The sequence below is a fragment of the Sprattus sprattus genome, assembly GCF_963457725.1.
Source record: "Sprattus sprattus genome assembly, chromosome: 3".
Taxonomy (NCBI): domain Eukaryota; kingdom Metazoa; phylum Chordata; class Actinopteri; order Clupeiformes; family Clupeidae; genus Sprattus; species Sprattus sprattus.
This window is the reverse complement of record NC_137922.1, coordinates 26,567,375-26,594,874: the sequence shown is the minus strand read 5'-3', so window position 1 is coordinate 26,594,874 and position 27,500 is coordinate 26,567,375. Positions and strand designations below refer to the sequence as shown.

Here is a 27,500-nt window from a genome sequence, read left to right as displayed (position 1 = left end):
ATTACAATGTTTGTGTGCGAACACATGTGATATTGGGTGTGTAAGTTTTATTAGATAAGCGTGTGTGAGTGCAAACACATGTGAGTTTGGGTGTGTAAGTTTGATTAGATAAGTGTGTGTGTGTGTGTGTGTGTGTGTGCAAACAAGTATGAGTTTGATTAGATGACAATGTTTGTGTGCGAACACATGTGAGTTTGGGTGTGTGAGTTTAACTAAAGGACAATGGCCCTCATTCTCGACAGCAGTTGGGAAGACTTTCAGAAGGACTTCAGAAGGAACTCCACTTCGGTGGATTTAGGAAAACATTTGCCAATCTCCATAGTTTTCTCACCTGCGATTTCTTCTGAACTTCAGAAGACTTTCAGAACGCGAAATAGCAGTCGTAACCCTTCCGGAATCTTCTCAAATGCGATTCCACGGGGCCCTCTTGTGGTTATTTGAGGAATCGCGTTGAGGATTGACATTTGAAAAAACTCTGTGTTAGAAGGGTTAGGCCTAACGGTTGAATTTGTGAGAACCCGTTGGTGATTGTGTTCACGTCAGCTCTACAGACATCCTCGGATTAAAATAATTATAATAATAATAAATACGACAACATTTGTATCATTAACAATTACGTTTCACATTTATAGTCATGATTCTACGAGGTAGTATTTATTGTTACACTATGTCTCTATTGCTCGTAGCTTGACTGTTCTCTCCCTTGTACGTCACTTTGGACAAAGGCTTCTGCTAAATGACTGAATGTGAATGTAAATGAACACGAACACTGCAAATGTAAGTGAATAGATAAATAAACACTAAAGCCAATCTCTAAAAACTATTACATGCATTTACTGCATTTAATACTCCTACTCGTGACCAGTCTTCTCACTTATGGTGGCTTTATTAAAACATAGCACTGACTGCAATTTATACTCCTACTCGTGACCTGTCTTCACACTTATGGTGTCTATTTTTCGATTTTTTTTTTTTTTTTAAAGTGACTTCTTAAATGTGTTTTACGGACTTCGGAAGTTCAACGTAAGAAAAGATCTCCACCTTATTAATGAACACCTGTTACAAGTTGCTTTCGTGTGGATTTGGGAAATTCCGACAGCACACTTGGCTATAGCTGCGTGCCCTAATAAGGAGCTGGCGGGGCCTGTATGTATGCAAATCCACTTTCACCAGAACGCGCATCAATTTAAGAAACTAATCCGAGGGAACACAGCTGAGAAGACTTCGGCTGCTTATGAACGCATTTTCAAGCGTGCGGGAATGCAGCGGAAGCGTTTCCCTTACGTTGTTTTTACGAGGTCGCTTAAGAAACATTTCTGAAAAATTACAGAAAATGATCGAGAATGAGGGCCAATGTGTGTGTGTGTGTGCAAACACATGTGAGTTTTTGTATCTGCATCATGCAATTCTCTCAGGTTTGAAACTGCTTACAAAGCTGTCTGTGTGTGTGTGTCCATCCATGTGTGTCCATGTGTGTGTGTGTGCACTCTGGCAGGTGGTGTTTGTTAGTACTTGTAAGAGCTTCTGGAACTGCTCATCAGTTGGCCTTGATGACATCAGCATGAGCCTGGGGGACTGTGCGCCCCTCTCAGGTAGATATGAAGATGTGTGTGTGTTTGTGTGTGTGTGGAAGGGGGGCTCTCAGAGAGAGAGGGAGCCCAGGCTCACTCCCAGACTGCAGCAGACGAAAGAGAAGCAATATTAAACACATTGCATAAGGTTTATATAGATTGAAGTTAGTGTTCTCTGATGACAAAACTCTTTGTCAGCAGGGATAACCACGTGGTGGTTCTCTGACGTCCAAGGTTATCTTACTATGCTTTCTGTCTTGCAAGGATGTCAGTTTTACACAAGGTCGGAAGAAGCACAGTTTGACCCTTCTTATCACCCCTGATCAAAACATGCTCTTGCACATATGCAGACTAAGTTACACACACAGATACAGCCATGTTCCTGCTTACATATGAACCTGACTCATACAAGGTAATTATGAATACAAGGCACTTGATTAATTTATCCTGAAGTCATTATCAGTTTTTTGAATATATCTCTGTGTATGATATATGTGTGCGCATATATATACACGTGTGTGTGTGTGTATGTGTGTGTGAGATTAAAAGGGTCCCCTCGTCCCCTGCAGGCTCTCCAGACCACGGTGTGTGTGTGTGTGTGTGTGTGTGTGTGTGTGTGTGTGTGTGTGTGTGTGTGTGTGTGTGTGTGTGTGTGTGTGTGTGTGTGTGTGTGTGTGTGTGAGTGTGTGTGTGTGTGTGTGTGTGTGTGTGTGTGTGTTCTGTGAGAATAAAAGGGTCTCCTCGTCCCCTGCAGGCTCTCCAGACCCCTTCCTCTGTGACTTTGAGGCGGGGATGTGTGGCTACGCCCAGGACCAAACAGACTCCGCTGATTGGCTGAGGAACCAAGGGGCCACACCCACCGCTTTCACTGGGCCTACAAGAGACCACACTTCTGGGAGAGGTGAGTGGGTTAGGGTTAGACATGTGACTGCCCTCACTTCCTCATACACAACCCACCCCTCACCCCCTTGAACACCAACCACCCCTCACCCTCTGAAACACCACCCACCCCTCACCCACTCACCCCCTTGAACACACCAACCACCCCTCACCCTCTGAAACACCACCCACCCCTCACCCACTCACCCCCTTGAACACACCAACCACCCCTCACCCACTCACCCCCTTGAACACACCAACCACCCCTCACCCTCTGAAACACCAACCACCCCTCACCCTCTGAAACACCACCCACCCCTCACCCACTCACCCCCTTGAACACACCAACCACCCCTCACCCACTCACTCACCCCTCACCCTCTCACACACACCCACCCCTCACCCCCTCAAACTCCAACCACCCCTCAACCCCTCACCCTCCACCCACCCCTCACTCCCTCACACACCTCTCACCCCTCACCCTCGAACACCACCCAACCTCCAACCTCTCAAACACCACCCAGCCCTCTACCTCTCAAACACCACCCAGCCCTCACCCTCTCAAACACCACCCACCCCTTACCCCCTTAAACACCACCCACCCCTCACCCTCTCAAACACCACCCACCCCTCACCCTCTCAAACACCACCCACCCCTCACCCTCTCAAACACCACCCACCACTTACCCCCTTAAACACCACCCACCCCTCACCCTCTCAAACACCACCCACCCCTCACCCTCTCAAACACCACCCACCACTTACCCCCTTAAACACCACCCACCCCTCACCCTCTCAAACACCACCCACCCTCACCCTCTCAAACCACTCACCCCTTACCTTCATGTTCTATACATTTCTTACCCTAACCCTGACCCACAGGACACTACCTCCACATCGAGGCGTCTCTAACCCTTACCCTAACCCTGACCAACAGGACACTACCTCCACATCGAGGCGTCTTTAATGACCCTAACTCTGACCCTAACCCTAACCCTGAACCACAGGCCACTACCTCCACATAGAGGCGTCTCTAACCCTAACCCCGACACACAGGACACTCCCTCCACATCGAGGCGTCTTTAATGACCCTAACCCTGACCCACAGGACACTCCCTCCACATCGAGGCGTCTTTAATGACCCTAACCCTGACCCACAGGACACTACGTCCACATCGAGGCGTCTTTAATGACCCTAACCCTAACCCTAAACCCGACCCACAGGACACTACCTCCACATCAAGGCGTCTTTAATGACCCTAACCCTAACCCTAACCCACAGGACATTACCTCCACACCTGATGTGTGTGTGTGTGTGTGTGTGTGTGGAAATTAGGACACTACCTCCACATCGAGGCGTCTGTGATGCTGACGGGGCAGCAGGCGAGGCTGGTTTCAGGGATGCTGCGGGGGTCAAGAGGTCAGCACTGCCTGCGCTTCTTCTACAGCATGTTCGGCTCGGGCACCGGCGACCTCAGTGTGCTGCTGCGGAAGGCGCTGGACGGCAGGGATGTGTTACTATGGAAACGCTCCGGCGAGCAGGGAATCTCGTGGCTGAGGGCCACGGTGAACTACCAGTGTGATGAACAACATCAGGTGAAAGGCACAAGACTACATTACCCATGATACATCAGCACCTCTACATCACATTATATAAGACTGCACTACCCATGATACATTAGCATCTCTACATTACAGTATACAAGACTGCACTACCCATGATACATCAGCATCTCTACATCACAGTATACAAGACTGCACTACCCATGATACATCAGCATCTCTACATCACAGTATCCACTGCCATTTGTTTGATTCTTCAAAAGCTCAAGTTGATTTGTAACTTCATGCATCTTCATACATTTCCCCTTTGGACAACACACTCACACACATAGAGAGACAGTGGGAGGAGATGTTATTTGTAATATTGCACATCTGTTCATCTCTCCTGGTAAGATTGTATATGTTATTTGTAAAATTGCACATCTGTTCATCTCTCCTGGCCAGATTGTCTTTGAGGCCTCCAGAGGCTCCTCTGTACGCAGTGACACTGCCATTGATGACATCATGTTTGAGAGAGGGCTGTGCCCAGGTACTGTACTGGTCCTCTAGCTCAACTGGTCTTCACACTACATCATCATTAGCTTCTCTACATCATCAATAGCTTCATTAGGTCATCAGCTTCATTAGGTCATCAGCTTCATTACATCATCAGCTTCATTACATCATCAGCTTCACTACATCATCATCAGCTTCACTACATCATCAATAGCTTCATTACATCATCAATAGTTTCATTACATCATCAATCAGTCAATCAATTCAATTTTATATAGCGCTTCTCTATATACCCGAAGACGCTTTACAGAGTAGTCCAGTCCAGTCCATTCATTCAGACAGTCATACAAGTGGTGGTAAGCTACATCAGAAGCCACAGCTGCCCTGGGGCAGACTGACGGAAGCGTGGCAGCCAATCAGCGCCAACGGCCCCTCCGACCACCACCAACATTCATCAGCTTCATTACATCATCAGCTTCACATCATCATCAGCTGTACTACATCATCACCCCTACCTCATCATCAGCTTTATTACATCACCATCAGCTTCACTTCATCATCATCAGCTGCATTACATCATCAGCTTCATTGCATCATCATCAGCAGCTTCACTACATCACTATTAGCTTCATTACATCATCAGCTTCATTGCATCACCATCAGCAGCTTCACTACATCACTATTAGCTTCATTACATCATCAGCTTCACTACATCATCAATAGCTTCATTACATCATCATCAGCTTCACTCAACATCATCCCTACATAATCATTAGCTTTATTACATCATCATCAGCTTCACTACATCATAGGCTTTATTACACCATCTTTAGCAACCTTGCTACATCACTCATCTCTGCAGACAGCGCTTTCTTTAACACGTTCAATAAATCTTTCGCATAAGTGATGTCCTATTGACAATCTTAGTGGGGCAGATACTGTTACAATCGTTCAAATGTGGATACAAGCACCAAAATTGGTACATGTATCCCTCTGAGGTCCTTTATTAAGAAAAGAACGCTAGCCACTTACATTTCCAAAATGGCCGCCATTTTCCAAGATGGCCGCCAATTTTGCTGCTTGATAGACATATTCTGCCACAGAATTGTACCCATGGGAATTTTTTTTATATTTTTACCATATAATCCTCTATTATTTGCCTTGGAAACAACATTAATGTAAAAATTCTTAATGATTAGCCACTTCAATTTCCAAAATGGCTGCCATTTTCCGAGATTGCCGTACATTTTGCTGTTTGACAGCCATTCTGCCACAGAATTGTACCCATGGGACATTTTTTTTACCATTAAATCCTCTGTTATTTGCCTTGGGAACATCAATAATGTAAAAATCTTAATGATAAGCCACTTACATTTCCAAAATGGCTGCCATTTTCCAAGATGGCCGCCAATTTTGCTGTTTGACAGCCATATTCTGCCACAGAATTGTACCCATGGGACAATTTTTTATATTTTTACCATTAAATCCTCTGTTATTTGCCTTGGGAACATCAATAATGTAAAAACTCTTAATGATTGAGGGTCTTTTGGTGCCATCTCTAGTAAATAACATGGAAAAAGACAGAAAAATTATTCAATATGAAGAATGTTTAATCAACAGAATGTATCATGCTATTGAGGTTAGCTCTATTTTGTTTCTGAGACATCTAAAATGTTTGAAAGTTCAGACACCTACAGCTGCACAGAGCTGTACAAGTAAGACCAAACTGGTAATATTCGCATCTTCCATTCTACCTTGCATCCACAGAAGGACTCTCTGATTCTGGTTGAAATACTGTTGCCTGACTCCAAATGCAGCCTACCTTGTCAAAGACTATGTCTGTTCTTTTGTATTTCGCAGGGTATGCCTGTACTTTTGGGACAAAATCAAATGATGCATAGTCGTCAAATGTCTTTGAGCTCTGTGGGGGCAAACTGTTGATGAGATCAATTTTGGCGCTTGTATCCGCATTTGAACGATTCATCATCAAAAACTGCTCTTATCTGCCCCACTATCTGACACCCTTTTATGTGTTGCTATGGTGATGTCATATTGACACTCTGACACTCTTTTATGTGTTACTATGGTGATGTCATATTGTCACTCTGACACTCTTTTATGTGTTACTATGGTGATGTCATATTGACATATTGACTTTATATTTCCCCATATGCAGAAGACCAAATCAAGCCATCTGGTTTCCCAGGCGAGGAAAATGGAAACATCACTTATTAACAAACACAATGTGTGCAATATTGTTTATCAAGATAATATGCATTTTATGTTTTTTATATATATATATCAAAAATATGGTAACACTTTATGTAGATGGTTAACCTACACTTTACAGTTGGTTTGTTAACATTCAAGTTTTAGTCTAATTGTTAAAAACATCATTGACTGAACATCATATGAACAGCAACATAACTGAAAATCACCTTAACCTCATCAAGCCCTTACCCTACCCTAAACCATAAATTGTGGTTAATAGCATGTGTGGATATTCTATAGGTGGACATACAGATTAAGTGTGACCCAAAATATGTATTTATCAGTTATTAAACTAATTACATGTTTTCCACATTAAACGCAAAACATTAAACTTTTTAATTCAGCTTAAAATGTTGCCATGTGAACAAAACTGATGCACGACAGCCTGAATACTAACAGATGGTGTTATAGTTAGGGGTGGGCCCGCCTGTCGTATTTGAAGTAAGTTAGCTGATTCTTTGGTGATTGACAATGCAATGTAGCCAACATTTAAAAGTATAATGACAACCCTTTTAGTTGTTTACCACAGCAACAGTGAGAGCTGTAGAAATACGCCTTGCCTGAAATGAAAGAGGTGGATAAAATAGAATAGAAAAGCCTTTATTGTCATAGTATTTGCAAACAACGAAACTTCTCCTGTTGGTGCGACGACGAGGGACAATATATAACACAACAATATTACAACTATCTAAAATGATAAGGGTTGCAGTTAGGTCCAGCAGCAGCAAGACATTTACCGGTAGACACATTTATGGACACCGTAACCCTTTCTGTTGTGTAAAAGAAAGACGAAGTAAAGACACCGTTTGACTGTGTTGCTGCTTAGCACTGCCCTCCAGCGGCTAAAGAGTGGAAACACACCCATGGCCATGTGACAAGCCTTGTCCAATAAAATGCTTTCCCCAATTCCGGTTGCGCGCGAACTGAATTGTGAGGGGACGACGACTGTCAACACGGACCTACAGATGCAGAATGGCGCTTCAGAGCAAAAGGAAGCGAATAAGTCACTCTAATTCACAATCCAAACCTTCTACTAGCCAAGTGGACCCTTTTGCTGATGGTGATGGCGCCCGTGAGAAATTTGTGGAAGGGTCTATACGTCGAATAAAAATGAAAAACTTTCTGTAAGTGCCTGTCACCTGAACCGAAAGTAGAACGGCTGCTGTGTTGTTGTTTGCTAACGTTAGCTATGATAGCTGTCTTGCTAGCTTGCGATCAGCGGAAGAGTTACCTAATATACTGTAGAACTTAATAGCAGGAGTAACGTTATATTATCACCGTTATGGTCTCATAATCTATACGACAGAACACGGGATAGCAGTGAGTATCAACATTAACGCGACTATCATCCTTGATGTTCCGGATTGCGTTCTTGAATGGTATGGGGAAATATGTCTCGGTCTATTCAAGTTAGTGAAATGGCTTCCATGCCATGCTCTGAGAGAAACTTTACTGATTATGGTGATCATAGTTTATTTTCAGCCACAATTTAAATTGTTTCGTTTTTGTGCGACGAGGAACTACAGCGAATATGGCGTACAGATAACGTCTCAGTTCAGTGCGCCCGACGGAACTGATCTTAATACCGATTTGTTGTGCCTTGTTGGCTGAATCTGTTTTTCGCGAGGTGATAACCGTTTTCGGTGAGGGCACGCGAAGCAGTGTCGCAACTCACAGGTAGAGCTGTCCGGTGGTGTCCGGGGCTCGCGTGAAGGAGAAGGCATAGCAACTATGCTACGGTGAAGCAGGGTACGTGACTTCAGTTGTAGTCCGTTTAAAGACACATCGCTTGAAATGTCACATTTAACAGGTTATTACTGTACAGACACTGAGAAATATTTGTTTTCGACACCTTTACTGATATTGCTTCATAGTACAAGTCTGGCATTTACATGTAAACTGCTCTCCGATAGTCCACTATCACTAGGGCAAAGGGGTTTCACATTTCACTACATGCGATAACGAGAGATAAGTTAACGTACATAGACATAAAAGTTGTGAAGCTTTACAGCAGTGAGACGCTGGCCAAAGCAGCCCGGGAATTTAGCTTAAGTTTGAACAGGTTACACCCGTGCTCTTAGGCGGTGCTAGAGGGAATTGTGTGTGTGTGTGTGTGTGTGTGTGTGTGTGTGTGTGTGTGTGTGTGTGTGTGTATATAGTCACTGGATTTGTCTCTTTCCCCGCAGCACATATGACCTGGCAGAGGTGTACCCGGGGCCCAACCTCAACATGATTGTTGGCGCCAATGGAACGGGCAAGTCCAGCATCGTCTGTGCCATCTGCCTGGGTCTGGCCGGGAAGACTGCCATCCTGGGCCGTGGAGACAAGGTACACACACACCAGAGGTTCCGCTAGAGAAAAATGTTGCTTGTCAAAATTTCCGGACATTTTAATGATAAGCCGGTCAAAGATCTATTTCTGCTTCTAAATTAGCCTATGATGGCATGAGTAGCTTAAAGAATTACACAATCAGGTCGTTCAGAATGCAACATGTTTATTTGCCTAAGTTTACAATGGGAAAAAAACATAAATGTCTGATGTGCGTCAATAAGTGTCCGTTAATCGCAACCTCCTGTGGCGTTAAATTGAGCGCCGCAACATGGTCATTGCTCTGTCTATGTTCAATGACACCAGAGATTCTAAAATGATTCGACCCTCTTGTGAATCCGTTGCGTCGTCCTGCCTTTTCGCAGTGCTTACAGAACATTTTACTGTTACCATCAATTACCTTGCACCTTAGCCAAGGGAACTTGTCACACCTTTCCGACATACACGCCCGACACTTCGGCCTTTTCTCTGGTGAAGCTGTTCGAACATCTGGGGCTTCAGGTATTCAGCGTTTGGAAAGTTCACCTTCTACATCAGGGGTAGGCAGTTAAAATCCTAATGGGTCCAGTTTCAAAAAAATTCCTCAAGCTTGGGTCCGGGAGTCTATCACACATTTTTTATGACCGTTGTTTTCACTGATATAGGACTGCATGTGTTTTATGTACCAACAGTCAAGGTGTGTATTATGATTCAGAGGCATATTTAGCCAATATAAGTACTTTAGGCGCTAGTAGTATCACTGTCTGTTTGGTCAACAACTGACTATCAGATCAAATGAAGGTCTTCATTTCAAGCTTTTTTTATCCTGACCCAAAATCCATGCTACTCGGAATGAACACTCGTTTGCTCGTTGTTGTGCAGTGAATTAATTAGTCAACATGTTTGTAGATCGGGCATACTGGGCTTAAAGATCGTTTATTTTTTTGTGCACGCACTTCAGATTTGAGAGGGTCATTTATATCGAATTTTTTGTGCTTCATTTCGTAGTGGCGTTTTACATTGCTGCTTTTGACGAGTGCCACTGTCTCGGAGCATATCAGTCACACAGGCTTAGAGCTGCACGCAGGCAGAATGAACATGAATAAGTCTGTCCACTCCTCTTTAAAAGCTCTGTTCTCACTACCTACCTTTCTCTTCCTAGAGCACGCCATCTTTCTCTTTAACTGCAATGAAGCTTTCTCTCTCAACTGAAGGCACTCTTTTCTTCTGTCAATTTTTCAGCGCTTGCGTGCACCAGTCCCACAGCTTGCAGCTTAGACAGCGAGCACGTGCTGTGTATAGGCTATCATCTGATTGGCTACTGGCATTATAAGGTTTAAACAAAAACATAGCCTACCATACAGTTATAGTTAATTTAATGTATTTAACAGGTTTATAAAAGTCACCTAAGCATCAGTTGTTAAAATCGCTTGGTCAAAATTATATATATAAAAAAAAAATCGCCTTATTAATTTTATTGTTGCAATTGACCCTTCCGCGACCACTCCCCAAAACGGTAACTGATCAATCATAGCATGGCAACGGTTACTAAGCTCGGGACCTCAGTCAAGCGAGCCATTTTGATGAATGGAAGTCAATGAGAGAGACGTCTGCTCGAGAAGAGAAAATGAAACGTTGTGCTTATGGAGTGTGTAATTCTGACAGTCGATATCCAAAAAGGCTGGAGGGAGGGGAAACATTTTATCCCTTCCCAAAACCCAAGACCCAGAGAGAGAAATGCCTGCTGTGGATCAAACAATGTAGACGACCCCCCCCCCCCATCAGCTGAATGCCAGCAACGTAAACAGAAGCACCTACTTTGTTCCAAGAAGCTATGACGCTAAAATCTGCCCACTGCATCGAAAACGTGAGAAAACCCTTGCTTAAAATACGATTCAGTTTTACCACCTTACATGTTTGCGTAGCGGCTACTGTGTAGATAATAGAACAAATAAACATAGCTGGAATGAACCTGTTAGCCTTAGCATTTGTCTGTCTACAAACACGGCATGTAATGTCGTGGTTGTAGCCTATATAAGCATATTGCAGACCCTTTTGCCTGCTTCGATCTGAGATCTTGCTGTTTTTCCAAAAAATGCTTATGATTTCTTTGGGTAGAGCTGAAATTGACACGGTTGAAAACATGTTGCCACCCCATTCATTCCAATGCTGAGAACCTGGGAAACGTGAATGCTTGACTGATATACCAAACGTTGCTAAGGGGGGCGGAGTTTGCGGAAGGGTCAATGGTGTGTCGGTCCGGAGAGGAAGTCAGTTGGGTCCGGACCGCGGTCCGCCTATTGCCGACCCCCGTTCTACATGAACTAGTTCAGTTCATAGTTCATAATTCAAAATTTTGAACTTAGTTCATAGCTCCAAAAAATGAATTTGTTCAGTTGTTTATTCAATATGTTGCGAGCTATAATATTTCAAAATCTCGATCTGTCTGCAATACCGCTCTACGCTCTCACGCACGGGCATAGACAGTAGAATGAAATGAATCGCGTTCAGACGCAACACTGCAGGTATTACAGGTTCATCCTCATCAGACAGTTACCCTCATCAGTTGCGTTTAGCCTCTGAAAAAAGCTTTTAAGGCTTGTCTGCTTGGCCATGTTTGATCATTCTCACTCAGTTCGCTCCTTGTTTGCAAACCGATTGTTTGCGCTTCATTTAAAATTATGTGTGTTGTTTAATAACTTTCGAATGTCAGAATAGCCTGTTTCTTTAAAACCGTGATTCTCAAACTTTTTCAGACCAATGACCACTTAGCCAATAAAAAAAAACTTGCAGACCATCTAACTAAATAGAAAATCCCCGGAACAACATGCCTACACAGACCTGGCGCCAGACGAATAAAAAAAAAACGCTGTTTGAATGCAGCTCCGCGGCGGGATAATAAGGCTGAACCATCTCGTCGTTGCACCTTCTCCTTGTCTGTGCATGTCAGAGGCTTTCTCATTTAATTTTCTTTTCATAGTCCCTGTCTTAGAGTGCGTCCACACTAGGCCGGGTAAATGTAGAAACGCATAAATATGTCTGCGTTTGCATTGACCGTCCACACTAATACGGCGAATTCGAAGACTGAGAACGGAGGTTTTCGAATACGCTCCCCTGGCCGGAGACATCTGAAAACGCCGCGTTCAAGTAGTAGTGGGGACGGGGTCCACGGAGCTTTTCAGATACGATGACGTTCGGTTGCTATGGCACTAGGGGTGGCTTGCGCTTGAGAGGCTAGAACTTTAAAATTAACATTGGAGGTGAAATGATTATGCTGCTGTCTGTACAATGTCCTTAGTAGGCTATAGTTAGTGAATGTTGTAATGGATAACCATATATGTAGTGGCAATGAAACGTTTAAGGCTGGTGAAATTACTCTTTTTATTTTCTTCCTTTTCTAGCAGTATATTTAATAAACGGGTGAAACACCACCTTAAGAGCCATACTGGTCCATTAAACTAGACAATTACTCAAGCTTATGCATATGCATCCGTCTTTAACGAGATCCGTAGCGTACAGACTCACAGTGGCATAAACAAATTTGCGATACCTTTATCCTTATCAAAGAAAAAGTCCAATGTATCTATAAGAAAGAAGCCTCTATAATTCCTTAAATAATGAATGATAATTTAGGCACGTATCAAATTAGGCACAAAACGAACCTAAATAATAATCCTTCTTTGGGGTTACTTACAATGTACTTAGGTAAGCACGAACTTCGTAAACCAGGAGAAGAGGCCGCAAAATAACAGACAGGTCACGTAAGACAAACAGAGTAAATCATAACCAGTTTCTTTATTTGACAACACTTTTGAACATAATCAGAGTCATAATTATTTAGGGAATGAACTTTGTGTGGTTGATGCATAAAACATATTTGCAAGATAAAATAAATAGCAAGAAAAATAAAAGATAAATGTTTTACAAAAGGGAATAATATTGCCCGAGGAGTGGAGAGTTTCAGGTTATCGAGAGGGAACCTTTACAGATTGAGTGCAATCTTACGCCCTCATATTAAAGGCCAGGCTACTGGAATGAGAGAGCCAGTGCAGGTGTTTAAAAAGGTGACCGGTACGTTGTACTACCTCAGCGACAGAAGCAGGCTGTGCAAAACCGCTAACTTATTTAGCTTGGCCCGTCGAACGGTATCAAACATTGTCAGGTAGGTATGTACAGCTATCACTCACCTTGGTACAGCACCCTGCCACTCACTCGCCTGCAGTAGCAGACCTTACCAGTCATTTCTCCCAAAACTATGGTAGCCTATAGCCTACATCAGTGCATAGGCGCTGTCGATGGCACACACATAGACATAAAACAACCGTGTTCAAATCTTTCAGACTTCATCAACATAAAGAACAAATACTTGCTAAACGTCCAAGCTGTTTGTGACTATAAATACAGCTTCATTGATAGTCGTGAAATGGCCCGGTGAATTCGAAGATCAACAAGCACCTGAAAGATATGGCACGATTCCTCCATGTCCTTAGGTGGTAGTGGACAGTTCACTCTTGAAGCACATGATTTCTGCACTCATCAAGTTGACATAGGTGGCTGTTGAACACATTTTATTGTAGCTCCGGAGCTTTGTTTTAAATGCCGCCAAATACATAGTCTCATCACTAAACCATTCGGCCAGTCCTTTCAAAATCAATTGCCACAAGTTAAGTAGCTGAGACCAACGGCTGCTGCTTGATCTGTCCATAGTTTTTCTGTTGCTCCTGCTAACCATCCTTTCTAGCTCACGCCCAAGTGGATTTAACTTTTTGTATTGCCTAGCTATCTCAGTCTGCGTATATCAAACATTTCGGGCAGTTCTGTCAGATTTGAATTGCACGGAGACTCGTGCATACCCAGTTACTGGTATAACCTACAGAATGAAAAAGTAAACGGAGGAATATACTGCTTGAAGACACAGTTGCGGGAACTTCATCCAACGAACTTTATCCAACGGAAACACACACGGTTATATTTGGATGGGTCACATGTCAATATTGACCCATATCATTGGCTGTCAATTGCCCAACATCCACAATGCTGAACATCCACGTTCCCATTTTATACAATTGAGGGCATACCCATTGCGTTTGCTGGTCATTCATGTATGTTAACACTAAGCACAATGTAGAGTGAAGCACTTGGTAGTGTAGCTCGAGTTGTATGTAGGTAATGCTCCTACCCGTGATCAGTAAATAGTCCTACGTTATATTCGGAGGACTAGAGCAGCAAGTGGCGCAACCATGACAACGATTGTCATGTACCCGTGTACACCCGTACTAGTGTGGACGGCAAACATTTTGGAAAACGATATGAAAACGCTAGTATGGACGGAGATCGTTTTCATTGCGAATACGCGTATTTGTATTTACCCGGGCTAGTGTGGACGAACCCTTAAGCCACCAATCCATGACCTTGTTAATAGATTAGGCAACTGTTTATTAGATAAGGCTACTGGCTGTGTCCTTCTTTCTGAGTTGTATGTTATAATAATTTGCTTTTGGCCGTCGCGGACCATTATGGGGCACTGGCCGACCACACTTTGAGAACGACTGCTTTAAAACATAATAAGGGCAGTGCACGTTTTCTTTATAGGCCTAAATATTAGGATTGTTGTCAAATTCAGATTGTGTTTGGGGGACAGGATTTTTAAGAAATTCCAATCAGACATTTTGACCGGTGAGATGTGATATTTTCGGTAATTTCATTTTATTTTAATTAACGGACAACGGAAACGCTGACACACACACACACACACACTAACCCTATGTTCATCCCTACGTCTAACTGTTACCCAAGGTACATCCATCCCTTAGTCTATCCCTAACCTAAGGTTCATCCCTTAGGTCTAGGGGTGCAACGGATCATCATTGATCAATTGACCGTTCGGATCATCTATTTCGGTTCGGCACACGCATGATCCGCGGATTGATTTATGAAAAAAATAAATGACCATGCTGACCAAATAAAACAAAATATGAATTTATTATGATTTTACACCAAGCGCCAAAAGCGGTACTAATGCGACGCAACGTTCCACACGGGTAAATTAAAACAGCGCACTGTAGTTTGCCATGTGTGGTGCTTGTTGGAGAGAGGAGCTACGATTTAAATGTCTAGCTCGCTCCCTATCATTAATAGATCGCTGGGTTTTAAACTTAAGCTGGTAGTCTGCCTGTGCCTGTAGTGGTAACCATAGTGATGATATACAACTGTCTATCGGCTGAGCTGGTGATTTTTTTCTGCCACATGAAGGCAGAGAAGATTTTTTTCAAGAACCAAAAGATGGAAATATCCTATGCCTGTTGACTTTCCCAGATGTTATGTGAATACACAGACATCCCGAGTCTCCCTGAAGTTCCGGGAGTCTCCCGCATATTGATAACGACTCCTTGATGCCCGCAAATTACTTAAAATCTCCCGGAATCTAGAGCGAGCGAGGCAGACCGCGCACACGAGACAGACGTGATCCAAACTGCGTTAGCATCTGTGTAGCGCGCTCACGACAGAGAGGGAGAGGGACCTAGAGACTGTGCGTGTGTGCCTCAGGAGCATCCTGATTTACCTGTTTCGGTAAGTCAACAAATTAATTTTCAGTGTGGGCGGGCTTTTATCTCTTCTCCCGACCGAATGAATCAATAATGAAACTAGAAAATGCATTTCCTGAAGGAAATACCAGTGCATGAAATGCAAAGGTTAAGAAAGGAAGAAGAAAAGAAAGCAGAGTGAAAGAAGGAAAGAAGAAAGGAAAGAAGAGTGGAAGAAGGAAAGACAAAAGGAAAGAAGAGTGAAGAAAGGAGAGAAGAGTGGAAGAAGGAAAGAAGAGTGAAAGAAGAAAAGAAAGAAGAGTGAAGAAAGGAAAGAAGAGTGGAAGAAGGAAAGAAGAAAAGAAAGAAGAGTGAAATAATGAAAGAAGAAAGGAAAGAAGAGTGAAGGAAGGAAAGAAGAGTGGAAGAAGGAAATAAGAAAAGAAAGAAGAGTGAAAGAAGGAAAGAAGAAAGGAAAGAAGAGTGTAAGAAGGAAAGAAGAGTGAAGAAAGGAAAGAAAAGTGGAAGAAGGAAAGAAGAGTGGATGAAGGAAAAAAGAAAGGCAAGAAGAGTGGAAGAAGGAAAGAAAAATGGAAGAAGAAAATAAGAAAGGAATGAAGAGTGGAAGAAGGAAAGAAGAGTGAACCAGAGTGGCTCTGGATGGAGAGATAAAGAGAGAGTGAAAATATTGAAAAAAGGAGATCAAAATGGAGTGAAGAAGAGAGATTGAGTGTGAGAGAAAGTTGACTGAGAGAGAAAGATGGAGAGATGGAGAGAAAAAAAATAGAGAATGGATGGTGTCTTAATGTTCCTAGTTACAGTTAAATTGAGAGGGACAGAGAGAGAAGAGGTTCTTTGGATTTGGCACAGGTGTCAGTAAAGCACAGGTGCAAGCCAGTTTAAAGACCCTATTATGATGTCATAATAACCCAATGTAAGTCAATGGGAGAAATTTATATTCGTTTTTCTTTATTATCTTGAAAAGTATAAAGTTTAGAAAAGTGAAAAATACATAGCATAAGTGTCGTTTACAAGACCTACGCGACAAAGTTTGAATGAAGTTTCTACGTTAAGCGGTTCGGGCTGAATTAATCGCAGAAAAAGGTAACAAGAATAAGAAGAAGAAGAAGAAGAAGCCTAGGAATAACAATACAGGGCATTTCATGCACTGTAATTAATCAGTTCAGTGTATCTAGGAACAGGGCACCCCAAAAAGAAAATGTAAGACATTTTACAACAGACTATACAAAGGTGTACGTACCCCTGTCTTATAAAAAGAAACCACAATTACAGTCTTGCACACTGTACTATCTGTAACAGTGATTTCAGCATTGCCCATGGTGGGTTAAATGACTGTAAAAGACTTGTTGTTCATTTTGTATGGCCCTACCTCTCTTGCACTTATTCTTATAATGTTAAGTTATACATGTTTATATGTTTTTAAAGTAATATAAGTTTATAATCTTTAAATATCATTTGTTGCTGGTTTTTTATGTGCCCCCCTGGTTAAACCCTGGCCCCTCCTTGGCCCCCCTAGTAAAAATGGTCTAGAACCGCCACTGACTGTGGCACAAGAAAGCCATACAACAGTGGAAACACATCGAGCATGGCCACGCATTTACAGCGACATCACCCCGGTGTTTCACTGACAGGAGTGAAACCGAAAGCGGCTCAACAACCGCTCATCACCGCGGCATTTAAGCAGCCCCTTCCTCCACATGTTTATTTGTCTTGTCTATTTTTTTTTTTTTTTTTTTGCTGATCCGAAAAATGATCCGATCCGTGACTCTGATCCGAGGAACGATCCGAACCGTGAGTTTTTTTGATCCGTTGCACCCCTACTTAGGTCTAACCCGCTAACCCTAACACACCCTACACCCTCGCCTAACCCAAGGTACATCCCTTAGCTCTAACACTAACCCAAGGTACATCCCTAGCTATAACCCTCACCCAAGGTTCATCCCTTAGGTCTAAAGCTAAATTTATACTACTCCGAAGTTATACTTTATACTACTCCGAAGTTAGTTAGAAGAATAATAAGGCGCACGACAGCCACTCCGAGGTGCTCGAAAAGGGCTCGGAGAGAGTGGTTTAATTCGGAGAGGCGTTCCCTGTGTCCGACTCCGTGAAATCGGAGTAGCATAAATTTAGCTTGAGTCTAACCAAGGGGCGGGCAAAGTTTTTGACTCGCGGGTGACTGTTCAACCATCATGAAAACATCTGAGGCCTGCGCCTAAACCAATGACCTCACTTGAACTTCTTTATAATTTACATTAACAGGTTAGAGCAGCCACGCAGGCTCGGTGCGGCATAGAGCTGCAACGATAAGTCAACAAAATCGACGACGTCGATTGTGAAAAATGGTCAACGTGGATTTTTATAGTCGACGCGTCATTTAATTTAAAAAAATAATATTTTAAAAAGCCCAACGGGCCGTACTTTGCCCATGTCTGGTCTAACCCTAACTCAAGGTACATCAAATGTCAGATCGTCCAAGTGGATCACCTTTATACTAACATTAAACAAGGGAAGCAAGGAAGACAGTGCAGTCATTGCAGCTGTGTTGGCCTGCATTCACTGTTTTAATGGTGGTGTGTGTGTGTGTGTGTGTGTGTGTGTGTGTGTGTGTGTGTGTGTGTGTGTGTTAATGGTGAAGTCTGTGTGTGTAAGATGTTAATGATGAGGTGTGTGTAAGATGGCGTAATGCAAAGATATGCAGTGTTACAGTCTTTAATGTATGTGTGTGTGTGTTTGTGCGTGTGTGTGTGTGTGTGTGTGTGTGTGTGTGTGTGTGTGTGTGTGTGTGTGTGTGTGCGCGTGTGTGTGTTTTCTCCCTGCAGGTTGGCCTGTATGTGAAGAGAGGATGCTCTAAAGGCATGGTGGAGATCGAACTGTAAGTTTGAGATGAGGCGGTCAACTGTGTGACTTCAGTTCCACTCCACTGTCTTACAACACTGCTCAGCTCTGTGTGTGTGTGTGTGTGTGTGTGTGTGTGTGTGTGTGTGTGTGTGTGTGTGTGTCTGTGTGTGTCTGTGTGTGTGTGTGTGTGTGTGTGTGTGTGTGTGTGTGTGTAGGTACAGGACGGCTGGTAATCTAATCATTCAGAGGGAGATGAATGTGGACAGTAACCAGTCTGTGTGGCAACTCAACGGTCGCCCTGCCAACAGCAAGCAGGTGGAGGAGGAAGTGAGGGCTCTACGCATCCAGGTGGGCAACCTGTGCCAGTTCCTGCCCCAGGTAAGAGAGACACACACACACACACACACACACACACACTCTCAAATACACACACACACACACACACACTCTCAGACACACACACACACACACACACACACAGACATACACACATACATACATACATTCATACACACAGACACACACAGACACACACAGACACACACAGACACACACAGACACACACAGACACACACAGACACACACAGACACACACAGACACACACACACACCTGGGAGGGGAGGGGGGGTTGGACTGCTGATTAAGTGGGTGATGGGTAACCGTTACCGTCTGTGTGTGTGTGTGTGTGTGTGTCTGTCTGTGTCTGTGTGCGTAGGAGAAAGTGGGAGAGTTTGCTAAGATGACTAAGATCGAGCTGCTGGAGGCAACGGAGAAGTCTGTGGGTCCGCCGGAGATGTACAACTTCCACTGCGAGCTCAAGAGCTTCCGGAACAAGGAGAGAGACCTGGAGGTACACACACACACACACACACACACACACAGCTGCGAGCTGAAGAGCTTCCGGAACAAGGAGAGGGACCTGGAGGTACACACACACACACACACACACACACACACACACACACACACACACACACACATGCGCCTTTTAGAAATGCCAGCAGTGAGAGACACACGCACACAGACACACTCTCGCATACACACGCACGCACGCACACACACACGCATACACACACACACACACACACAGAGCATGCTCTACCTCATTCGGAACAAGGAGAGAGACCTGGAGGTACACCTGCCTTTAGAAATACCAGCATTCAAATTAGGGCTGGGCGATATGGGTAAAAAATGATCACGATAGATATTTATATTTTCATTCTATAACGATTTAAGACGATATAAATGAAGTCTGTTTCATTTGCTTCAGACAAGAACGCCTGTACAAACCAAAGGTTTCAATGTCTCTTTTTTATTGTAACCTCCCAACATTTCTCAAATTCAAAACAAATCAAAAGTGGAAATATACAGTAATCTTTCCAAGTAAACAAACTGATGTCTGATAATAACCGGTTCGTCTAGGAGAAACAGCAAATCAACAGTGAACACGATTGAGTTACGTACTTCTTTTAGAAAGCAGGGAAAAGTCGAGTGGGTTTCAAGACCCGCCTTACGTTGCTTCTGATTGGTTTATATTGCGTGGTGCCTTCCGTGGTTGGTTAGATTTAGGCACAAAGGACTGAGGGATTGGTTATCTCGGTCAGTCAATCAGAGTGACTCGAAGCTGCAGGACCAAAGTTTAATATCATGGAGAAAAAAAATTGAGAGTATTGAAAGGGGAAATAAGCGTGAGAAATGTCAAGTGTGGCATGTGGTGTGAGTGGGTCAAATTGCGTGACTGTCACACTCAAAGCGTGACGCTTGGCAGCTCTGCCTCGAGTCTAGGCTACAAGATTCAGCCCTAACAGAGCAAGAAGTTCCGATCATTTTGAACGACAGCAAGAAAATAACATTTGCGAATAAAGTGCACAATGGAAACATAGGACATAGTTCGTGTTTTTACTACTCAAAGTATTCCAGGGATACACTCTGACCTAACCATAGACAACGCAGCGATTTAAAACGTTTTAATGCCCCGCGGCCACCCTGAATTACCATTTCTCTGCAACTTCCTGCTGCATCACAGAAATTAAATGGACTGCTGTTCCTAATTCTCCTAATTCTCTATCGACATTATCGATATTATTGAAAATGAATTAATGTTACGATAGCTTTATCGAGGGAAGTCATTATCGCGATAATAATTTTTATCGTTTTGTCGCCCAGCCCTAATTCAAATACATTCTTGATCTAAAGCTTATGTTACTTGTTGATGTTTTCCGTTGTGTGCCTAGTTGCAATGCAGTATACTCTATAAAGGCTAGAGAGAGAGAGTGAGAGTGTGTTGCAATCCAGTATACCCTGTTAATGATAGTGTGTGTGTGTGTAGAACGTGTGTAAGGAGAAGGCCAGCTTCCTGAAGAAGGCCATCCAGAGGAACGAGCGGAACAAGCATGATGTGGAGCGCTACCAGAAGAAGAAGAGACACCTGGAGCTCATCCAGCTGCTGGAGAAGAAGAGGCCATGGGTGGTGCGTCTGTGTGTGTGTGTGTGTGTGTGTGTGTGTGTGTGTGTGTGTGTGTGTGTGTGTGTGTGTGTGTGTGTGTGTGTGTGTGTGTGTGTGTGTGTGTGTGTGTGTGTGTGTGTGTGTGTGTGTGTGTGTGTGTGTGTGTGTGTGTGTGTGTGTGTGTGTGTGTGTGTGTGTGTGAGTACCCATGATGCTGGAGGTGAGGGGGGGGTGTGTGTGTGTGTGTGTGTGTGTGTCACTCACTGTGGTGACACAGGGTGTGTGTGTTGTGTGTTAGGGCTATGTGTAATCTTGAGTTGGTGAGTGTTGAGCTGTGTTAATGAAATTCCAAGGGATGATGAGTGTGTGTGTGTGTGTTTTGTGTGAGTGTGAGCTCATCCAGCTGCTAGAGAAGAAGAGGCCATGGGTGGTGTGTCTGTCTGTGTGCCTGTCTGTCTGTATGTCTGTCTGTCTGTCTGTCTGTCTGTCTGTCTGTCTGCCTGCCTGTGTGTGCCCGCGTGTATGTGTGTGTGCAGGAGTATGAGATGGCATGTAAGGAGCTGGAGCAGCAGTGTAACGTGTGTGTGTGTGTGTGTGTGTGCAGGAGTATGAGACAGCTCGTAAGGAGCTGGAGCAGGTGAAGAAGGAGAGGGACGAGGTGCGGAAGGGTCTCAAGGAGCTGAAGGAGCAGCGGGCGCCCATGCTCAGAAAGATCCAGAACATCGACAACCGCCTCCAGCCCATCCACGACCAGATCAAAGAGATGGTACACACACCACACACACACACAAACACACAGACACTCTCACACCCCCACACACACATACACACACACACACAAACACACAGACACTCTCACACCCCCACACACACATACACACACACTTACACACACACACACTCTCTCTCACACCCCAACACACACACACACACACACACTCACACTCACACACACACTCTCACTCACGCACACACTCTCTCACTCACTCACTCACACACACACACACACACACACACAGAGCTCCAGCCCATCCACGAACAGATCAGAGAGATGGTACACACACACACACCCCTACACACACACCCTCTCTTACACCACCACACACACACTCTCTCACTCATGCACACACTCTCTCACACGATCAAACACACACACTGAGCTCCAGCCAATCCATGTCCAGATCAAAGAGACGGTACACACACACACACACTTACATACCCATACCCACACCCACTGAGTGAGTGAGTGAGTGAGTGAGTGAGTGAGTGAGTGAGTGAGTGAGTGAGTGAGTGAGTGAGTGAGTGAGTGAGTGAGTGAGTGAGTGAGTGAGTGAGTGAGTGAGTGAGTGAGTGAGTGAGTGAGTGAGTGAGAGTGGGTCCAGCGTCACAGGCATCGTTCATGACCACAACATTTTATTCCTTACAGAGAATATGCACACAGCACTGATCAGGGGCTGATGGAGTGATGAATTGAATTTTATTGCTCTTTGTGTGTGTGTGTGTGTCTGTGTGTGCTTGTGTGTGTGTGTGTGTGTGTGTGACCTACAGACTGTAGGCATCAGGGATGCAACTCAGAAATGCAAGCAGAAACAGGACCTGCTGGAGAATAAGAACAAACAGGTCAGGTTTTATGTGTGTGCGTGGAAATTGGTAATTATCCAATGAATTTATTATTATAATTACCAGCTAACGGAAGCAATGCTGGAAATCATCACTAACATGAAGTGTGTGTGTCTGTGTGTATGTGTGTATGTGTGTATGTGTGTATGTGTGTGTCTGTGTGTCTGTGTGTCTGTGTGTGTGTCTGTGCATGTGTGTGCAGATAGAAGATATTAAGCAGTCTGTGAGTCTGAAGGAGGCAGAGGAGGCGGATCGGCAGAAGCGCATGGCGAACACACGACACCTGATCGCAGACCTGCAGGCCCAGCTGCAGCGCTGCGGTGACCATGACGACCTGGGGCCCCGCCTTGACGAGCTGCACGGCCAGCTGAGAGCCAATCAGGAGGAGCGAGGACGCGTGGAGGTGGAGCGATCAGATCTCCGCAGACAGAGGGACAGAGATACTGCTGAACTCAAACGTGAGTGAGAGTCACACACACATTACACCCTCACACACCATTACACACTCACACATTACACATTACACACTCACACATTACACACTCGCACATTACATATTACACACTCACACATTACACACTCGCACATTACACACTCACACATTACACACTCATTCACTCACTCACACACACACACACACACACACACACAATCACATTACAATCACATTACACACTTACTCACTCACACACAATATACACTCACTCACACACACATTACACACTCCCACACACACACACACATATTTTACTCACACAAACATTACACACTCACACACACAGACACACAGCTTCTCCTCCTTATGAGTCTGTCGTGTATGGTGTACTCACTGTGTGCGTGTGCGTGTGTGCAGTACTGGAGAAGCGTATGCGCTGTCTTGAAGACATGCTAAACCGGAAGGAGGAGAAGCTTCGCAGTCGCTTCTCCGATACCCATAAGGCTTTGATGTGGCTGCGGCAGAACAAACAACTCTTCAGCGGCAACGCCTACGAGCCCATGATGCTGGAGGTGAGAGCTGTGTGTGTGTGTGTGTGTGTGTGTGTGTGTGTGTGTGTGTGTGTGTGTGTTTCTCTCATTCACTGTGAAGACCCATGATGCTGGAGGTCAGGGGTGTGTGTGTTGTGTGTTTGGGCTATGTTGGTGAGTGACTGTAGAACTCTGTTAATGAAATTCCGAGGGATGAAAAGTGTCTGTGTCTGTGTGTGTGTGTGTGTGTGTGTGTGTGTGTGTGTGTGTGTGTGTGTGTGTGTGTGTGTGTGTGTGTGTGTGTGTGTGTGTGTGTGTGTGTGTGTGTGTGTGTGTGTGTGTGTGTGTGCGTGCGTAGATCCGAGTCCGTGATGCTCGTCACTCTAAGTACATCGAGAGTCACATTCCTGTGAATGACCTGCGAGCCTTCGTCTTCCAGAAGCAAGAGGACATGGAGAGATTCATGGTTGAGGTTAGAACACACACATGCATGCATACACACACATACATACATATACTATACATACAGTACACACACACACATTGTTTCACACGGCCTTCTCCTTTTGAGCCTGACTGTATGTGTTTGTGTGTGTGTGTATCTGTGTGCGTGTGTGTGGGTGTGTGTGTGTGTTTGTGTCTGCATGCATGCGTGCTTGTGTATCTGTGTATGTGTGTTGGTTTCAGGTGCGTGATTCTCAGAACCTGCGTGTGAATGCAGTCATCGCTCCTCAGGACTCTCACGCCTCCAAACCCCCTAGCAGACCTCTGGCGGCCCTCAGGTGTGTGTGTGTTTGTGTGTGTTTGTGTGTGTTTGTGTGTGTGTGTGTGTGTGTGTGTGTGTGTGTTGAGTTTGGTAGGAGAAGTATGACTGGGCTCCAGCAGGAGTAGACAGCAGCAGTCGCTGCATTTAGGGCAATCTTTTGTCCTTCATCAAAGTCTTTCAAGAAGCTGTCCAAAACTCACTCAACGTCTCTTTCTCTGTCTCTTTCTCTGTGTGTGTGTGTGTTTGTAGTCGATTTGGATTCTTCTCGTACCTGAGGGAGTTGTTTGATGCCCCTGAAGAGATCATGAGCTACTTGTGTTATCAGTATCGTGTCAACGAGGTTCCTGTCGGCACGGAACAAACCAAGAACATGATTGAAACGGTACTGTGTGTGTATGTGTGTGTGTGTGTGTTTGTCTTTGTGTGTTTGTCTTTGTGTGTTTGTGTGTGTGTAAAACGCCTAGACAATTGCTATTGATGCTTTATAAATACAATTGAATTCAATGAATAATAAGGTAGTTACTGTTTTTTTGTGTGAGTGTGTGTGTGTGTGTAAGAGGGAGTTACCAATTTTGTGTGCGTGTTAGGGAGTTACTGATTTTGTGTGTGTTAGGGAGTTACTTACTTTCTGTGGGTTTGTAAGGGAGTTACTGATATTGTGTGTGGGAGTTACTGATTTTCTGTGTGTGTGTGTGTGTGTGTGTGGGGGGGCTCCTCAGGTGATCAGGGACTCCCAGCTGAGGATGATCTACACGGCGGATGAGAAGTATACGGTGAAGAAGTCGTCGTACTCCAGCAAGACCATCTCCAGTAACTCAGCGCTCAGACCGCCTCAGTTCCTCACCGTCACCATCGATGCTGAGGAGAGACGCAAGCTGGAGGAGCAGCTCAGGGTCAGTCACCTCTCTCCTCCGTTGCCATAGTGATAGTGTTGATGGTGTGACCCTCGTGATCATGTAGCCGTAGCGATTGTGGAGACGGTGTGACAGTGCTGTGGTGATGCCAGTAACAACGTTGCTGATAGACCCCTGTGAACTCTGACCCCTGCAGGCAGTAGAAGTACAGGTACATGTCATAGCTGTGAACTTTGACCACTGCAGAGGTACGGGTAAATGATATAGATGTGAACTCTGACCCCTGTGACCAGCATAGGGTAAATTACATAGCTGTGAACTCTGACCCCTGTAGTGGTATGGGTAAATGACATAGCTGTGAACTCTGACCCCTGCAGAGCTACGGGTAAATGACATAGCTGTGAACTCTGACCCCTGTAGAGCTACGGGTAAATGACATAGCTGTGAACTCTGACCCCTGTAGAGGTACGGGCATAGACATATATGGGCCATTCTACCGAATTTGTGTAATATGCAGTCCCTCAACAATAAAAACTATTAACAAAACAATTAGGTATTTAGGCATAGATAATTAATTAGGAAAAGTTATGGTCTTTATAAACCCAATGCATTACATGAGATAGTGATAAGCTAAATATATACAAAATCATCATTTATAGGGTACTTTCTATTGGGAAGTAGCTGTCCCCAACCCTGACATCTAAATTTCAATGCCTTTAAATAACACTTTAACATTTTTTTACATTTTTTTCAATGATTTAATTTCAAAGATCTTTATGATTGGGTTGAAACAGAACTTGGAATATTAAGATTTATTGTGGGTTTAATTTTTAAATCAATTTACTATACTCAAAAAATCATGTCCCTAGTTTTCATGTCACTACCGAAACACAAGAGTTTTAGTCCATTGGCTGAGCCTGTGTTTTAGCCACGACTCTGCATTTTTGACCATGCAGTGACACTGCATCTCTGTCCCTCATGGTTGAATGGTAAGTAGCTAAATCCCATAGTTTTTATATAAATGTGTTCCAAAGTCTGAAAATCGACGTGTAACCTTAAGAATTGTCACTACCGAAACGCATGTTTTCTTCAATTAAGTAAACCTTTTGGGGTTTCATGGAAAATCTTCTGTTTGTATGTGTGTTCACCTCTTCAAAGATGTGTTTGCAAGCCGTGTGCTTGCTAGAATTCTTTATTTATGCTTAAAGTTAGCTAGAATTGTCACTACCGAAACAGTCACTACCGAAACATATGGTAGTGACCAGATGATTTTGGTAGTGACAAAATGAAATGGTAAGTAGTTCAATCCCATAATTTTTAAATAAATGTGTTGTGTGGACTAAAGGGCGGCCCAGAGCAACTTTTGGATGATTTTGACAGAGAAATGAACATCCATCCAACAGTGCAGTCACTACCGAAACAGTGCAGTCACTACCGAAACAGATTAATTGAACTTGAAAATTTGGTAAAAAATTCATTTCTATGGATTTCATTGTGAAAACCTTCAAGAAATATTTGTAAAAATACTCTTCAGAGAAGGGAAGGAAACACAATCTGAACAGGTCAATAATAATACTTTTTTACTATAGTAAATGTGATGTTTCGGTAGTGACAATTTTTGGAAGAGGAAAAACTTTCCAACACATTCTGAAAATACAATATAAAACTTGACTGTTATTTTACTAGATATGTGTACTTTAGATATGGTACAATATACATACGGACAAAGATTTGGAAATAAACCATAAAAAAACTCAAAATATATCCGACATGACTTTGCATCAATTCGGTAGAATGGCCCATATACATAGACACCCCATTGTCTGCTTCAGAACGTTGCTGCAACGTGCCAACTCGCCGCCATCTTTTGGAGGTGACGACTTGCCTGTAAACAAACGCAAGTGAACATTGGAGCTGCAGCTTTAAAAAACACTTTAGCGTTTACATATATCCACCGATTTCATTAAGTCGTATATATATTGAAGGGTTAATGATCTACGTGGGGTACAAACAAAGTTTTCTCTCCCTGTTAAAATATTGATAGTTAGGCTATAATCGCCATAGACATAATACATACATTATATATGTCTATGATAATCGCTGTTAAAGGCTCACTGTTCTTGTGCTCCCACAGCTCATTCTCTTTGAAATAATGAAACGAAATCTAAATGATCAAAATGGTGCTTCTTTAACTACTTATAATTGACCATCATTAAGAAAAATGGACCAGAATCTGCAAATAGCCTAGCATAGCATACAAATCAAACTACTGACAAAGGCAAATGTAAACAACCATCAAACACCTGCTTTCTTTGATTATTATAGCAGCGAAATATACACATTAGTATATACACATTTTTGTACATATACACAATTTA

General features: G+C 43.6%; 2 protein-coding genes across 2 annotated transcripts in view; both read left to right on the top strand.

Moving 5' to 3' along the window:
• The window catches only part of LOC308362691 (MAM domain-containing protein 2-like), a gene marked incomplete at both ends in the record, with an annotated part of 12,685 nt that extends 8,123 nt beyond the window's left edge, over window positions 1-4,562 (top strand). Inside the window, 4 exons of the mRNA XM_080835419.1 lie at window positions 1,496-1,592; window positions 2,326-2,472; window positions 3,787-4,046; window positions 4,458-4,562. Coding sequence (XP_080691545.1) covers window positions 1,496-1,592; window positions 2,326-2,472; window positions 3,787-4,046; window positions 4,458-4,562 — 609 coding nt within the window. The remainder of the gene's footprint in view (window positions 1-1,495; window positions 1,593-2,325; window positions 2,473-3,786; window positions 4,047-4,457) is intronic.
• Window positions 4,563-7,734: 3,172 nt separating this feature from the next.
• The window catches only part of smc5 (structural maintenance of chromosomes 5), a 27,904-nt gene continuing 8,138 nt past the window's right edge, over window positions 7,735-27,500 (top strand). The window contains exons 1-14 of the mRNA XM_080836023.1: window positions 7,735-7,903; window positions 8,966-9,107; window positions 18,451-18,503; window positions 18,685-18,847; window positions 19,186-19,320; window positions 20,800-20,940; window positions 21,521-21,682; window positions 22,465-22,536; window positions 22,739-22,994; window positions 23,390-23,544; window positions 23,861-23,974; window positions 24,190-24,284; window positions 24,518-24,650; window positions 24,988-25,161. Of these exons, the coding sequence (XP_080692149.1) occupies window positions 7,752-7,903; window positions 8,966-9,107; window positions 18,451-18,503; window positions 18,685-18,847; window positions 19,186-19,320; window positions 20,800-20,940; window positions 21,521-21,682; window positions 22,465-22,536; window positions 22,739-22,994; window positions 23,390-23,544; window positions 23,861-23,974; window positions 24,190-24,284; window positions 24,518-24,650; window positions 24,988-25,161 (1,947 nt within the window). The 5' untranslated portion in view covers window positions 7,735-7,751. The remainder of the gene's footprint in view (window positions 7,904-8,965; window positions 9,108-18,450; window positions 18,504-18,684; window positions 18,848-19,185; window positions 19,321-20,799; window positions 20,941-21,520; window positions 21,683-22,464; window positions 22,537-22,738; window positions 22,995-23,389; window positions 23,545-23,860; window positions 23,975-24,189; window positions 24,285-24,517; window positions 24,651-24,987; window positions 25,162-27,500) is intronic.